The sequence below is a fragment of the Sturnira hondurensis genome, unplaced genomic scaffold (genome assembly GCF_014824575.4).
Source record: "Sturnira hondurensis isolate 20B ecotype Veracruz unplaced genomic scaffold, ASM1482457v3 Scaffold0009664, whole genome shotgun sequence".
NCBI lineage: Eukaryota > Metazoa > Chordata > Mammalia > Chiroptera > Phyllostomidae > Sturnira > Sturnira hondurensis.
The window spans coordinates 1889976-1907646 of NW_028082295.1; the positions used below are offsets into that span (position 1 = coordinate 1889976).

General features: G+C 39.7%; 1 protein-coding gene across 6 annotated transcripts in view; it reads left to right on the plus strand.

Moving 5' to 3' along the window:
• The window catches only part of IL1R1 (interleukin 1 receptor type 1), a 56514-nt gene extending 54547 nt beyond the window's left edge, over positions 1–1967 (plus strand). For all 6 annotated transcript variants that reach the window (XM_037057335.1, XM_037057337.1, XM_037057339.1 and 3 more), the window contains one exon: positions 413–1967. In XM_037057335.1, the coding sequence (XP_036913230.1) occupies positions 413–834 (422 nt within the window). In that variant the 3' untranslated portion in view covers positions 835–1967. The remainder of the gene's footprint in view (positions 1–412) is intronic.
• Positions 1968–17671: the final 15704 nt, after the last annotated feature.

A 17671-nucleotide genomic window follows, 5' to 3' on the forward strand; every position in this document is an offset into this window, starting at 1 on the left:
GATGGTTTTCACATTATTTAATGTAAAATATTTACTTTTCTCATATTTTGTTGAAGTTAATTAACTAAGTTGTATTTCATTTTGAAAAACTTAACGATTAGTTAGATCTGGAAATTGCTTTAAACCAACACAATAAATAGAAGTGGTATAGATCAACTGGTTTAATAAGGTTTTAAAATTTCTACTGAAAGTGTTCTGAGTCCTAAGTGAAATATTCAGCTTTAGTGAGTCAGTTTTTTTTTTTTTAAGCAGGTCTCTAAAAGGAGAACCTCCTTTAATCTTAACTAAGGCAAGAAAAAAGAGTGTTAGAAATATGGGGGATGGTTGGAAAGAAACTTTTGGGGGTTTGGCTCTGGAGAGAATGATTATAAACAGAAATTTTACTTACTCTGATATACTTCATGTTTTCCAGACTTTGTTGAAGTCACTAACGAAAACATAAAGAAAAGCAGAAGGCTGATTATTATTTTGGTCCGAGAGACATCGGGATTCAGCTGGCTGGGGAGTTCATCTGAAGAGCAAATAGTGATGTACAATGCTCTCATTCAGGATGGAATTAAAGTTGTCTTGCTGGAGTTGGAGAAAATCCAGGACTATGAGAAAATGCCAGAATCCATTAAATTCATTAAGCGGAAGCATGGGGCCATATGCTGGTCAGGGGACTTTGCAGAGGAAACATCACAGTCTGCGAAGACCAGGTTCTGGAAGAACGTCAGGTACCACATGCCAGCTCAGCACCAGCCCCCTTCATCCAAGCCACAGTCACTATTCTCGGCCACCAGGCCACATTCCAAGGAGAAACTGCAAAGGGAAGTACACATGCCTCTTGGGTAGCAGGGAGGACCTTGGCTAAGGTTGTCTGGTGACTCCTGTCTTAGGATGTTGCACCTTTGGCCATGCCTCCACTGACTTGTACTGTCAAAAAATGCACCTGTGTAATCACTTATCCTCAAGGTCACCTGGTATCTGATTGTTAAGGGAATAGGACATGGTGACAATAGCAGGCCAGGGCAATTCAGGGCACAGGGCTTGGGAAAGCCTTTGAAAAGACAACAAATGCCTTCTGTGAACATTTCAACTTCTGAGAAAAGGCACTGGGAGAGCAAACAAGAGGAAAGGACATTGAGGAAATATATTGTCTAGAGACTTCAAGTCTTACGAAGTCAGTTTTATGAAGTCATTTACAGTCCAGGGGTGGGACTGTGGCCCAGTCTGGGGATTGGGGCCATACAGGGGATTACAGGGTCACTTGAGTGGCCAGTGAAGTCCCAAAATGACTGATTGTCTTAGGAAAACATAGAAGTATTCTTGGAGAACTTTCCACTTGCCTTGCATTTTTCATACACATCTACAGCCAGCAGTCAGTTTCCAAAGACTGAATCTCATTTATAGACCTTTAAAATTCTAATTTCAGTGAACAAAGGGATTCTCTCCAGGATTCTAAGATTTTGAAATAACCTTAGCTTTACACTGTAGAGAGAATTTCAAAAATAAGAGTAGCATAGAACTGATTCCCTTTAACACATTTCCCTCTGGAATGACCATTCTGTTCTACCTTATTTTTCTGCCTTTCATTTGACTCATTATATCTTGGGAAGGACAGCTGTCAACTCACTTCCTCTCTCCACTGTGTCATTCACATGGCCCACAGATTAACTGTCCTGTGTGAAACACTGCTTCCATATCACTCCACTCTTGCTAAAGATGACTCTACCTCCACAGTGCTCTCCTGGCTCAGGAACTAAAGCCCAAGTTCTTTCATTAATGTTTCACTGATGCTCCTAAACCTGTAGTCTGTCCACACAGCGATCTCCTCTCTGACCTGCTATGTGAGTTCCCGGGTCAGTCCATGTGCCTTTGAACCTTCCCCTAGTGCTCCTCTATCTCTGCCTCCTTCCTGTCTTCTCTGAGAAGAATGCCTTCTGGAATTTTCTCTAGCTGACCATAATTCAAAACTTATTCCATCTCTGTTTTTCCAAAAAAATGCCTCTCAGTCAGTCTGATGGTACTTACAGTTGGCTGTCACTATGTGAGAAGTCTCTCTGTCTCCTGCTGAAGTCCTGTTCCCTGAGGCCTTGCTGTGCACAGTGCCTTCACAAATGATTTGCACATACAACATAGATTTGTATAGTACTTTGTCTAAAAATTTCCACAGATTACCTTATTTCATATATTTTTTAAAGATTTTATTTATTTACCTTTAGAGGGGCAGGGAAGGAGAGAGGGAGAGAAATATCAATGTATGGTTGCCTCTCGTGGGTCCCCCTCTAGGAACCGGCCTGCAACCCAGGAATGTGCCCTGACTGGGAATCGAACCGCGATCGTCTGGTTCGCAGGCCCATGCTCAATCCACTGAGCTACACCAGCCAGGGCCTTATTTCATATTTTCCTTCACCTTGACTTTATAGTGAGTAGGTGACATGTGGAAAAAAAAATTACACTCTCCGTCCTGGGCTTGTACCTCCAGTGTTGGCTTCTGGATGGTGTTTAGAAGATGTGATCTCAGGCCCATATATTTCCCTTTCACCTCGATCCCAGTACTTTAGTTGGAAGAAATGATAGTTTTCTAGGATAGAGGCTGAGTCAAGACATGCTTCTAATTAAAAACAAATTTCAAACTTTTGAATGCTGGAATTTATAAAAATTATGTTAAATTTTATACAAAATTTTCTGCTTTTATATATTCTTTCCCTAAACATAAATGTGTCTTGTTAAATTAAATAAAAATGAGAGCTAGTTGGGTTTTACTGATATAGGAAAATATTTTTAAAAACTTGATAATAGTCCTTAGGGTAGTTAGAGAAAAACCCTGGAAAACTGAAATGCCACATGTATGTGCCATTTACTGAAATCATATGAACATGGATAGGCTTTCTTTTTTTGGTGTTTTTAACATTTGTTATTATAGTTGAATACAAAGTTTTATTTGGTCATTTTTTCCCCTCAAAAGTAGTAAGAACTAGAGAGAAACAGAATTTAATACTTTGGCCCTCCTCTTCCTACCTCTTTTCTCTTGGGTTCCCTCTACCAGTCTCAGTGACAGCTCTGTTCCAAAGTTGCTGTTTTTAAAGAAAGTGTCTTCTTTTCATCTTCTTTTCAAACCCTGCAGCTTTGTGGGTGTCTCCTCCAATAAAAGCTTTAAGTCATGCTGAGCATTTTTAGTAGGTCATCTGTAAAATATGTTTGCATGTGTAGTTCCAAGAAAACCAGTTTTGAAACTGAGAATTAGTGGCAAAATTGGCCAGAAAGTAAGGGGATTGGAAAGTAACCAGGAATGAGCAGTGGCATTGCCAGCATTGTACCTGGAATTTTGAGAGGGACAAGAATTAAGGGATATGCCTGGGCAGAGGAGGGGCCTTAGTAGAAAGGTGGGATGTTACACTGTCACTCCCATTCCTTGGGGAGGATTCCAGAGGAAGGAAGTAGCTATACTCCTGGGAACTTCCTTTGTTTTATTGTTTTCCCCAAAAACTTCTTTTAAGCTCTTCCTTTCAGGACTCCTCTGTTAATTAGATTTTACTGCATTTTCTGATTATATATATTTTGTCAGTCTGAGTGTTTAAGAAGTTTGCACATACACTGAAGTGTTTCATTACAAGTTGTTAACAACACTGGCTTAGCAGAATTTATATATTCATTCTCCTGACTCTATTTTATTTACAATTAAAGGAAAAGTATTGAGCCAGTTTTTAAAAGGACATTTTTGGTTAATTATATTTGTACTGGTTAATGAAGAAGGGCTTTTTATAAACTCCTGTGTATAATTCTGCAGTAGATACCAAATATTTTTATGTAGTAAAAATATCAATTGATGCACAGCATGTATCATTGATCAATGGACTATCCTTGTTTTCTAATAAAATTGTGAAGACCTGGTTTTAAGTATTCTCAATCTTTCTTTGCCCACCCTCTCCTGGGCTTACCTACACATGCCCAGGTCTGATGGGGGGGAACACCTTCTACCTGGGGAGGTCAGAGGTATTAGCCAAACATTGAGCCCTAACTCCCATTTGTAGCCTCAACCATACTCACTCTGTTTGCTTCCTTTTAAATGGATGACAATATATATCATATTATTATGAACCCTTTACAAGGCCAGCAAATAAGGACAGAATTTATATAGACTTTTATATTTCACAAAAGGTTTGACCCGGGAGGTAAACACAATTGGCAGACTTGGTGGTAGACTCTACAAAACACAAATCTTACTGGTCAGTGAACCTTTTACGCCCACCTAGTTAGTTCCTTTTTATTTTGCCTCATAGCAGTTTTAACAAGCAGGCAATGCTGTCGGCACCTACTAAGGTGGCAGGTCAGCTTAGAATTGGGGTGGGGGTCAACTATAAATCCTGCCTCCACCACCTACTTGGTATGAAAACTTGGACAAACCATTTGAGCCCGAGTTTCATCACCTATAAAATGGATATAATACCTAATTTATAGCATTGTATAAATATTAAAAAGATGAAATAGATTATGGCAAACAGTGCCTAGCATACAGCAGGTCCTCAGAAAATGGTAGCTTCATTAGCAATTCTATGAGTAAACCTTGTTTTCTCAGGCCATGGTAGAATCTGCAAAAGAAATGGATAAAACTAGAAGTGGCTATTGATACCAAGGAGGAAGCAAAGGAATCCTAAAAATAAGGACAAAGTACAAGATAACCAGGTGAAGTTGTGTGATGAGGAATCTTGGAGCTCTTGTCTCTCCTCAGCCCTAGGAGTCTGTGTCACTGACCACTGAGAGCCAACAACTAACATTCACAGTGACCCTCTGCCAGCCCCAACTTTAAAGGATGTTTAATGATCTATATAAAGAAAGAGATTTGTTTAACACAGTCCTGATGGACTTTTCAATAGTAATAAAAATGTAAGCACTTATTAAAATGTTAGAATCGGCTCTTAGCAAAGCTTGCCCGTACAAAGTATTTCACTGGCAAAGTTCAGAGAGCTTTCACCAGACAGTATTTTGGTTATTTTATCAGCTGGTGTATTTTTTAAGGTTTTATTTATTCTATTTTTAGAAAGAGGAGAAAGAGAGGGAAAAAAACACGTGAGAGAGAAACATCGATCAGTTGCCTCTCATGCATTCTGCAACAGTGAACCAAACCCACAGTCCAGGCATGTGCCCTGACCAACCAACTAAGCCACATTGGTCAGGGCCAGCTAATGTATTTTTTAACAAATAGAAAATCAATACTAACAGCCATCTAAATATCTTATTTTTGTCATGAGGATTTTTTTTAAAGATTTTATTTATTTATATATCTTTAGAGGGGAAGGAGAGAGAGAGAGAAACAATCAATGTATGGTTGCCTTTCCTGCATCCCCTGCTGGGACCTGGCCTGCAGGGAACCGGCCTGCAACCCAGACATGTGCCCTGACTGGGAATCGAACCGCAATCCTCTGGTTCACAGGCCCGTGCTCAATCCACTGGGCTTTATTTTTTACTTTACTTGTTTACTATTTATTTTGTCTTTGGAATAATTTCGCAAATTGTTGCCAGCTGGTGGAAAGAGACCTGGATATAAATTCTTGCACTGTCACAATTTTGAAACTAGAGCAAACCACTTGGACATTTTGAATCCCAGTTTTATCTGTAAAATAGGACTTCCAATGTTTCAAGGTTTTTATACATGAAAAGGCCCCTATATAATAATTAAGACAGAATTTCAAAGCAAAATATATTTTAATTGAATTTTTAAAATATTTTATTTATTTATTTTTAGAGGGAGGGAATGGGAAGGAGATAGAGAGGGAGAGAAATATGAATGTGTGGTTGCCTCTCATGTGTCCCCCACTGGGGACCTGGCCTGCAACCCAGGCATGTGCCCTGACTGGAAATCTAATCGGCAACCCTTTGCTTCACAGGCCCATGCTCAATCCATTGAGCTACACCAGCCAGGGCAATTTTAATTGATTTTGAGTGGGGGAGAGAGAGAGAGAGAGACTGCTTTCTCATCCCTCTTACTGATGCACTCATTGATTGACTCTTGTATGTGCTCTGAATGGGAATCAAACACACAACCTTGGTGTAGTGGGGCAATATTCTAACCAACTGAACTACCTGGCAGGGCCAAAATATATTTTCTTAATTTTACTTCTTTGTCAGTACAGATAAAACACAAAAATATATTTATCCCAAATGTTATCTTCTTTCAAATTCTAGGGTTTTGGAGGGAGTGCAAGGCATATGATCTTGGTATTAACATTTAAAAGAGTGATGATAACTTTTACTTAATACAATTTTAGTGACTCAGATGTGTCTTGGTATTTTTGACATAGCAGCTTTTCCAAATATTAATTGAAGAACTTTAAAGTATAGGCATTGTACAATTATGAAAGCAGAGATTTCTTTCTTTAAGCTAATTTGTCAGAAGAAAATCTTTTCACTTTTGAGGCAAGATTCTGTGAGCCTGGTGGACTTGGCTTATGTGGAGGCCACAGAAAGGGTGGTAGGTGGGGAAGAGAAAGATCTGGGGTTGGAAGGGGAAAGTTGTTTCTTTTTTACTAAAAATGAACAAATGAATCATGACAGTAGCAAGTATTTATAATATATGAAAAATAGATTACATTTGAAAAACATGTTTATGGTGAGACAGGTGGGGAAGAATTTTTTTTTGGTGTAGTAACATTTATTTTACAACCAAAATATGAAGGGGTGTGTGTATATGTGTGTGTATATGATAGATTTAGGAAGAACAAGAGTTATAGGAAATAGACGACACTGTTTAAAATGTATGTTAATCTTTCAAAACAAAAACATACCCATCTGAACATACATTGCTCAAGTTTCTTCTAAGGCTTGGCTGTTTAGAATACATAAGCCCTGTATATTGAATACTGAACCCAAAGAGTACAGCAGTTACTAAAATTTGCAGCAGTTGGGCTGGTTAAACCTATACTACATGAATCTAGCTAGACTCAGGACCCTCTTGACTTACGTTGCACTGCACTCAACCAGTTGGGAAATTAATTTATTCAAGAGGGAAAGTCAATCAAGCTTGTTTTTCTTAGAACACCTGACCTGGAAGTGATCCCAAGGGTCACTTGTTCATGTTTCTGAGACTGGGACAAGTTACATTGATTGATATCATTCCACAGTGTTCATTAGTTTTTGCTCATTAAACTTATCCTGAGATGAGATTCCTCCAATGTCTTTAGTGGGAGAGTATTGCATATTTAACAGTCCTTGTGGGAACCCAATTCCCCTTTTGCCCAAGTGGTAATTCAATCTGGCCACCACTTTTCTCTCTCCTCTGGATACATTGCTTATCCTGCTTATTCTGTGACAGAGTTTAGCATTTTGTTAGTCTTCATGGCTGTGGGCAGTGGCCATCTATCTGAGCACTTATTTTGTTACATGATATTGCATAATCCTGCCTTCTACACTATGCTTGATTGACACAGGCAGTGACCTGAAGTGCCCATGGTGTTATGGATGGAAAATCAAGACAAATTCACATGGACTACCAAGTCCTGTGGAAGAAAAGGGATGGCATGGCCACTCCCTCAAAGGGGGAGAATGCCCCAACCCTTGCCTAGACAGGCTTTTATTGTGGGTTTTTTTTTTTTTTCCGCTCAGGAATTCAGGTACAACTTATTAATCATTGTCAGGCAGTAAACAGAATACAAAGAGCTATTAGGGCTTCTAAGTCAGGGTCTATCAGCTAAAAGGCTACAAAACTTTGGGAAAACAAACTCATTTTCTGCCCAGGCCTTTATCATTTATCATTTGCTAAGAGCATTCTTAGCAAAGCAGGCTTCACAGGATTTTACATATCCTTTCTCAGGCCTAATCACCTGGGGACCTTGCCATTCTCAGCACAGGGCTGCACCACCCTCTGTCATTGTTTCAGGCTTAAGTCAGGCAGAGGAGGCAAATAGCTAAGGAATTTTTGGAGACTTCTCTCAAACTTAGGGGAGTCAGGCTTCATCAAAGCTGAGGGGCGAGGATCCATCACCCCCTTTCTTCATAGCCCCATAAGTCCTTCGCTGGAGCCTCCACATGACCATGCCTATCTTAGGTCAATCCTCCCTTGAGGAATTTTACAGGCCATTGGCTAACCGACCAAGCACTGGGGGCCAGTTATGGAAAAAGGAGCAAATCTCTTAGATCTGATTTCCCCAGGAACCCACCCTTTCCAGCACAGGGCTGCACTGCCCTCTGTCATTGTTTCAGGCTTAAGTCAGGCAGGGGAAGTAAGGCAGCCAAGAGATTAGGAGACTTCTTGCAGACAGAATGAGGACTCAGGCTATGTCAAAGCCAAGGGGTGAGGGTCCATCACCTCCTTTTACTATAGCCCCCCCAAGTCCTTCCCTGGAGCCCCCCATGCTTGTGCCTATCTTAGGCCATCCCTCCCTTGAGGAATCTTACCAGTCATTGGCTAACCAATCATGCACTGGGGGCCAGGCAGAGTGAAGTAAAAGGGGCAGAGTTGGCCCCCCTGCTAGGGAGATAAGCTTTGTCTCCTTAGTGGCTTATGGTCTGAAGGTTGCTCACTCAGCCTTAGACATGGGGGGTTTACAACTTCTGAGACCAGGCAGGGCAGTTCCCAACATCCCTCCTTTTTTCTGTTGTGAAATCAATTGTAGTTGTTAAGCCTGTGAAACCTACTATTTGCTGTTCTCGTGCTGTTCTCGAATGTGATCATGAGAAAGCAACCTCCAAATACATTGTAAAGCACAAATAAGGATTAAGACAAGGAGGCATCCAAGGGCTGCCATGACCCAAACTTGTAAATTCAGTTCATTGAACCAGTTTTTAGGGTTCAGCCATTGTAGATTATTATAGAGGGTCTGGAACACGTCCTGTTCATTTAGGCATTTGATGTCACTGAGCTGCTGCAGGTGGAGTTAAAGCTGGAGCTGATCAATTTGTCCTCTGAGATTGGTAGAGAACATGCCCTGCAGGCGATGATGAATATCTGCCCAGGAATGTTGACTGGAATTCCACCTTAATGGAGTAACACAGAGTTTAGAAAAACCAGGATCACAAGTAAGCTGTTGCCTTAAGGCAAGAGCATCCTGTCCTCTCCAAGACAGACAAAGGCAGATTCTGTGGCAGAGTCCAGTGAGAATTTCCTGATCAATTTGGCTTTGTTGAATCATTTGTTGAGTAGTATTAGTGAGAAAAACATCAACGGCATTAACGGTTTGAATGGATTCAGTAAGGGCTACAGATGCAATAGTTGTGGCCCCAATTTTTACAATAGCAGAAATTATGGAGGCAATAAGCGTGCCTATAAATCAGTGGGTTCTGACATGGGCAAGGGCCTTTTTGAGAGCACTTAATCCTCCTTGATCGGCCCACTCTCGAGTAAGGTTAACAGGAACCCAGGCCTGAGCCTGTGGGCAAATGACAAATATGGTGGTAAGATTTAATTGAGTGACATTCACACAGGGTTAAGCAGCTGGTATATATAGTGCCAGAGGTAGCAGTAAAAGCATATATAGAAGTCTCATTATACATAAATTGAGGTGTACCAGGGACAGCTATAAATAGATAAAGATGAGAAATACATATAGTAACCCAGCTATGTTTAATATTCCAAATGTTAAAGTAACCAAAGGCATTATCTCTTCTTCAGAGGAGTTGAAATTGTCCAATCTGATGGTCAACAAAAGGGAGCCACATCTTCCAAGTAGAAGTATGCCATGGGCTAGTATGATTAAGACTTTTTATTCTGAGAATAGGGGCTCCTGCTCCTCTGCTATGCCAACTAAGTTTATTGTGCATTTTGAGAGGTTCACTATTGCCAAGCCTGCTATGGCATATATCTTCCATTTTGTACCTCAGTTTTCTGCTACTAGAGGGGTGCGGGTGATATTAATTAATGATGGTGCTGGATCATGACATAATTTCTAAGTGACTGGTTTGGTTAACCACCATCTATTTGACATAAAGGAAGAATGGTGGTTTGGTACTATCCCCTGGCCTTTCTCCTTTAAATCCTATTGTTCCAACTAAGGAAAGATTTACTGCAGGCAGAGACTGCTGAGTGGTCTAATTAGTTATTGCATAGGCATACCACTTAGACATAATAGGCAAACAGGGTATTGGTTAACACTGAAAAGCAAGCAGGCAAATAGTTAGAGATGTATACAATGCCTTCTCGGGTGGACAGCTAATGATGTTTTTCCTCTAGGGGTCTGTCCAGAGGGAATCAGGTGCCTCTAGTCCACTCAGTATCATTCCTAGATAGTGGAGGCTCAGGATTCCACCAAGTGTGGAGTGTAAACACGGATGTGTCTGTAACATGGCTCCAATATATATGATCAATTTCAGAGGCTAAGCCTAGCCCTCCAAGGCAGGTGAGCAGGCCCAAGATTAGGGCCACCTTGGTGAAGTTTGAAGAAACAACTGAAAAATAAGTTAGGAACTTGTTCTTTGGAGTATCCCTGGCTCTTAATTGTTGGATAATCTGCTCTGCTCTTGTTTTAATGGTTTTTAGGTCACCCCAAATTACTCCCTGAGGTTGATCGAGGGAGTTACTCCTGTGAGTCTGTGTTTCCTGGTGGTGGCATTCTTTTGCCATGGTCCTTGGGGACGTCTGCTCCATCTGTTCCTTCAGCCAATCTACTTTCTGTTCCAGCTGTGGAATCCTGATGAACTGCCACATCTGTTGTCGGGGTGGGTCTGGTATGGTATGGTTTTACTCTTTTTGCCGGAAGCCACAGTGGGCCCTTGGGAACTGAAACACAAGCATACCCTCTTCCCTGTGTTAATAGCTCAACTGGGCCCTCCCAATTTCCTTCCTCTAATGGGTCTTTATACGAGACCAAAGTGTGTGGGCCTGCAGGTCTGTTTTATACAAAGTGTTTGTCTATGGATGTCTTCAGATTATCATCATAATTCAAAACATTGTATGTATATATTGCTAGTATGGTTAAATTCCTGGGGGGATGTTTCTTGTCTCCCCCTTTTTTGTCTGTTTAATAATATTTTAAAGGTCTGCTGAGCTCTTTCAACAGTTGCTTGGCCCATAGGGCTATAGGGGATACCTGTTTTATGCTGAATTCCCCATTTTTCTAAGAAAGCCTGAGTGGCTTATGGTCCGAAGGTCACTCACTCATCCTTAGCCATGGAGGGTTACAGCTTCTGAAACCAGGCAGGGTGGTTCCCAACACTCAAGTTTACTTTTTAGTTGTTTAAAAAATGCTAACCAGGTGCCTAACCTTATACTAGATGCTGAAAAAAATGACAAAGTAGGAAAAAACTTAAATCTAGCTATAGAGAGTAGTAAAAGGAGAAAGTGGTTCAGGAAATACTCATCTGTTATAGAATCTTAAAATCCCTGACTGAAATATGTAGATTTTATCATTTGTAATTGGTATATGGGAGTTACTGGAGGTTCTTGGATAGGAGAACACGGAATAAAGAAAGATGACTGGAGAGGCCCCTTTTTTTACGGGAATTAGGAAGGAGTAAAAGGTTAGAGAGGGAGGCATTTAGGAAGTTGGTATATATAGTAATTCCTCTGTGAGTTGATTGTATTAGGAGCGTTGTTCTTAAGTAACTTGAAAAAAAACTTTTTGTATTATGGAAGCACTATTAGTTGGAGAGAATGCAGAGATTTCTGAAAACTATAAGGAAGGGAAGTGTTACTCAACCTCACAAACTAAAGGTAATTATTAACACTTTATTGTCTTTTTATAAATATAGCAGTGAGATCATATAACATTTGGAGGTTAGTACCCTAACTTTTTTACTTAATAAATATATTTGCTTATATTACTGTTATTGAAATATGATCTCTGAGTGATCACTAAATCTATTAGAATGGATGGTCCATAATTTAGATTGTCTGCTTTGGTTGGATATATTTCCAGTTTTTAGCTATCAGTGGTCATCAGATATCTGTCCACTTCCCTGAGGATTTACTTAACAGATTACTACAATCAGTGGGTAGGAGAGTAATAGACCTTTTGGGTTTCTTAACTGATTGTGCTCTGTAATATTCATTTTACATCTTTGCCAATTTAATAAATAAAAATGTATCCTTAATGATTGATTTTTTGTAAGTTAAATAATTTGGTCAAAAGTTTCAATTAATATTGACTTTTCCTAAGGCCACCCCTTACCCCTAAATTTATTACAACCTTCAGCCTAGTTAGCAAGGGGCCTGAGAATAGAGCAGAGATTTTCTGATTCCCAGATAAGTGATCTTTTTAACCAATTACTGTTACCAGGTGACACTGATTAGAGATAAATGTAAGATTTGCAATAAGGAAAGTGTAAGCACAGTTGGAGAAATTATGGCTTAGTGGCAATAAAAGCGAAAAAATTTATTTAGGGCATTAGTGTGCAATAATCTTACAATGAATGAACAAGCAATGTAGGGGCAAAAACAAACCAAAATCAACATACACAAACCCAAACATACCATTGGTTATATTAACACAAATCTAACATTTGGAATTGAGAGATGACAGTTTCATGAACTCCATGTTTAAGAGGTCAGAGGCAAGCCAGCAGCTGAGTGGTCAAGGCCTGTTGGAGCCTCTGACTCCAGGTACTTACTTGGTCTGGAGAGAAGGGTCATTAGAGGAACTTCAGCAACATTAGGTGTTGAGGCGATGTGGAAGACTAGATCCTTCTAAGGACTTAAAGGTATATATACTGAACATCCCAAACTGTATGACACTTCCTCTTCCCTTAGGGAAGAACTCATTTGTTCACAGGCCCACAATATGGAATGGGCCTGTGAACAAATGGGCCTGAGTCACTTATTTACTCCTTGCTTTGGATAAAATAAGTTCCTTGAAGCCTAAGCTGAATAAACTCTTGACAAGAACATAAAGAGATATGAACACTGGATGTGTGATTAAACTAGATTATTTGTAGCAGGAATATCTCTACAGCACCAAATCATCAGTGCTGGGGAGGGCGGGGGTGCTATTACAGTTGTGTATGTTTAGGGGTGTAACAAAAAGTAATTAAATTGTGGGGCTTAAACTGGTGATGATTGTACTCCTCAGTGCCCCATGTATAAGAAGGTGCTTACTGCTGTACCCAAGTGATAGTAATACCTTAGGTTCTGTTCCATCCCTGTGATTTTGTGATTTCTCTGAATTTGATCTAAGATTTTAAAAGAACAGGGAGACATTCAGTTGGACCCTAAACAGGTCTCCACATGTTCATCTCTACTGACATCAGCTTAGACCTACCAACATCACCTGTTCCTTGGTCTCCTGCAGTAGTTTCTGAGCAAGAACTGGGTCCATATTTCTCCTCTGGCCACCCCATCCCTCCAACAATTCTTCACACAGAATCCAGAGCATCTTCTGACTTTTCACATGAGTATAACTCTTATTTAGGAAAGAGCACGTAAGTAAACAGCTTCATGGAATTTCACAGAACACACCTGTGCTGCCAGCACCTAGATCAAGAAGGGAAGATGACCAGCATTGAAGCATACCTCTTATGTCCCCTTCAAGTTCCTTTTTTGGGGGGGAGGGTTCCTTTTGCCTTTTTTTTCAATTTTTTAATTTAATTATTTTTCAAGTACAGTTTTCTATCTATTACTCCCATCAGATGCCACCCCAGTACACCCCCCTCCCTCCCACTTCCACCCTCCCTTCTCACTTCTTGTCCACGTATCCTTTATATATGTTCCTCTAAATCCCTCCCGTATTTCCCCTGAAATTCCCTCCCCTCTTCCCCCTGGTCACTGTCAGCCTGTTCTCTGTTTCAGTGCATTTGGTTATATTTTGCTTGCTTGTTTGCTTTGTTGTTTAGCTTCCTGTTAAAGGTGAGATCATACGGTATTTGTCCTTCAACACCTGGCTTATTTCACTCATCATAATGCTTTCCAGTTCCATTCATGATGTTGCAAAAGGTAGGAGCTCCTTCTTTCTTTTTGCAGCATAAAATTCCATTGTGTATATGTACCACAGTTTTTTGATCCATTCATTTAGTGATGGGCAACTAGGTTGCTTCCAACTCTTGGCTATTGTAAATTGTGCTGCTATGAACATTGGGGTGAATATGTTCTTTGGGATTGGTGTTTTAGGGTTCTTAGGATACAATCCTAGCAGTGGAATTGCTGGGTCAAAAGGCAAGTCCAATTTTAGTTTTCTGAGAAAATTCCATACTGTTTTCCATAGTGGTTGTACCAGTCTGCAATCCCACCAACAGTGGACCAGAGTCCCCTTTTCCCCACACCCTCTCCAACATTTTTGTTTATTGCTTTGTTTATGATAGCCATTCTCACCGGTGCAAAGTGGTATCTCATTGTGGTTTTAATTTGCATCTCTCTGATAGCAAGCGATATTGAGCATCTTTTCATTTGTCTCTGGATCCTCTGTATGTCCTCCTTGCAGAAGTGTCTGTTCAAGTCCTTTCCCCATTTTTTAATTGGGTTAGTTGTCTTCTTAGAGTGAAGTCGTGTGAGTTCTTTGTATATTTTGGAGATTAAACCTTTGTCTGAGGTGTCATTGGCAAATATGTTTTCCCATACAGTTGGTTGTCTTATTATTTTAATGCTGTTTCCTTTAGCTGTGCAGAAGCTTTTAATTTTGATGAGATCCCATTTGTTTATTCTTTCCTTTATGACCCTTGCTCTAGGGGATATATCAGTAAAAATCTTGCTGTGTGGAATATCTGAGATTTTGATACCGATGTTCTCCTCTAGGGCTTTAATGGTTTCATGGCTTATATTTAAGTCTTTTATCCACCTTGAATTTATTTTGGTGTATGGTATAAGTTGGTGCTTGAGTTTCATTTTTTTACATGTAACTGTCCAGTTCTCCCAACACCATTTATTGAAGAGGCTATCTTTACTCCATTTTATGTTACTGCCCCCTTTGTCGAATATTAATTGACTGTAGAGAGTTGGGTTTATTTCTGGGTTCTCTATTCTGTTCCATTGGTCTATGTGCCTGTTTTTATGCCAGTACCAGGCTGTTTTGATTACAGTGCCCTTGTAATACAGTTTGATATCAGGTATTGTGATCCCTCCTACTATGTTCTTCTTTCTCAAAATTGCGGCTGCTATTCCTGGTCTTTTATGGTTCCATATAAATATTTGAAGTGTTTGTTCTATGTCTGTGAAATATGCCATTAGCACTTTAATAGATATTGCATTGAATCTGTAAATTGCTTTGGGTAGTATGGACATTTTGATGATGTTAATTCTTCCAATCCATGAACATGGTACATGTTTCCATTTGTTTCTGTCTTCCTTGATTTCTTTCTTCAGTGTTGTGTAGTTTTCTGCATACAGGTCTTTTACCTCCTTGGTTAGGTTTATTCCCAGGTATTTTATTTTTGTTTTTGCTATATCGAATGGGATTTTTTCCTGATTTTTGCTTCTGCTGATTCATTGTTAGTATACAAAAATGCCTTTGATTTCTGGATATTGACTTTGTATCCCGCTGTTTTGCCAAATTCATTTATTAGTTCAAGCAGTGTTTTGGTAGAGGCTATAGGATTTTCCATGTACACTATCATATCATCTGCAAACAATGACAGTTTTGTTTCCTCCTTTCTGATTTGGATGCCTTTTATTTCCTTTTCTTGCCTAATCGCTGAGACTAAAAGTTCCAATACTATATTAAATAGAAGTGGTGAAAGTGGACAACCTTGTCTTGTTCCTGATCTTAGTGGAAAAGCTTTTAGTTTTTGCCCATTGAGTATGATGTTGGCTGTAGGTCTTTCGTATATGGCCTTTATTATATTGAGGAATGCTCCCTCTATTCCCACTTTGCTGAGTACCTTTATGATAAATGGGTGTTGTACCTTGTCAAAAGCTTTTTCCACATGTATTGATATGACCATGTGGTTTTTGTCTTTGCTTTTGTTTTTGTGGTGTATTACATGTACTGATTTGCGGATATTGAACCATCCTTGCATCCCTGGGATGAATCCCACTTGGTCTTGGTGTATGATCTTTTTGATGTATTGTTGGATGCGATTTCCAATATTTTGTTGAGGATTTTAGCATCTATGTTCATCAGCGATATTGGCCCAATGTTTTCTTTCTCTGTTGTGTCTCTGTCTGGTTTTGGAATTAGGATGATGCTGGCTTCATAAAAAGAGTTTGGGAGTTTCCCATCATTTTGGATTGTTTGGAATAGTCTGTGAAGAATAGGGGTTAGCCCTTCCTTAAATGCTTTGTGGAATTCTCCTGTGAAACCATCTGGTCTGGGGCTTTTGTGTGATGGGAGTTTTTTATTACTGCTTCAATTTCATTTGCTGTTATTGGGCTGTTCAGGCTTTCTACTCTTCATTGAGTTTTGGAAGATTATATTTTTCTAGAAATTTGTCCATTTCACCTAGGTTTTCAAATTTCTTGGCATATGGTTCTTCATAGCAATTCCTTACAATCCCTTCTATGTCTGTGGTATCAGTTGTAATCTCTCCTCTTTCATTTCTGATTGTGTTTATTTGGGTCCTCTCTCTTCTTTTCTTAATGAGCCTAAAGGTTTGTCTATTTTGTTTATCTTTCCAAAAAACCAACTCTTGGATTCATTGATCCTTAGAATTGTGCTTTTAGTCTCCATGTCATTTCATTCTGCTCTGATCTTGGTTATTTCCTTCCTTCTACTTGCTCTGGGCTGTCCTTGTTGTTCTTTGAGTTCTTGCAGGAGTCAGGTTAGGTTGTTTGTTTGACATGTTTCTATTTTCTTTAGGTAAGCCTGTATTGATGTGAAGTTCCCTCTCAGGTGTGCCTTGGCCATGTCCCATAAGTTTTGGGTTGTTGTGAGTTCCTTTTCATTTGTTTCCAGAAACTTTTTGATTTCTTTCCTAATTTCAATCTTGACCCATTCGTTGTTTAATAGCATACCATTCAGTCTCCATGCTTTTTGGTGTTTTGGGTTTTTTCCTGTGGGGTTGGTTTCTAATTTCAGTCCCTTGTGGTCAGAGTAAATGCTTGGTATGATTTCAATTTTCCTGAATTTGTTGAGGCTCGTTTTGTGTCCCATCATATGGTCTATCTTTGAAAATATTCCATGTGCATTTGAAAAAATTGTGTATTTAGCTTATTTGGGATGAAAGGCTCTATATATATCACTCAAATCCATTTCATCTCTGGTGTTGTTTAGTGCAGCTATATCTTTGTTGATCTTTTGTTTGAAATATCTCTCCATTTTTTGACAGTGGGGTGTTAAAATCCCCTTCTATAATTGTGTTGCTGTCAATATCTTTCTTGAAGTCTTCTAGGATTTTTCTTATATATTTGGGTGCTCCTGAGTTGGGTGCATATATATTTACAATGTTGATGTCTTCTTGGTGGATTCTTCCCTTGAGTATTATGAAGTGACCTTTTGGGTCTCTCTTTATTGCCCTTTTTTTGAAGTCTATTTTGTCTGATAGTAGAATTGCTACCCTGGCATTTTTTTTCTTGACCATTCTTGGATGCCTTTTACTTTTATTCTGTGAAGGAGAGAGGGAGAGAAACATCAATGTATGGTTGCCTTTTGTGCATCCCCTGCTGGTAGTTAGCCTGCAAGGAACTGGCCTGCAACCCAGGCATGTGCCCTGACTGGGAAGCGATCCCCGATCGTCTGGTTTGCAGGCCCGTGCTCAATCCACTGAGCTACACCAGCCAGGGCCTGAAGTGGGCCTCTTTGGGTTCCACCTGATTGGGACTCTCTGTGATTCCTGGATTCGTGTGGCTTTTTCTCTCATGAAATTAGGAAAATTCTCCATCATTACTCTTTCAAAT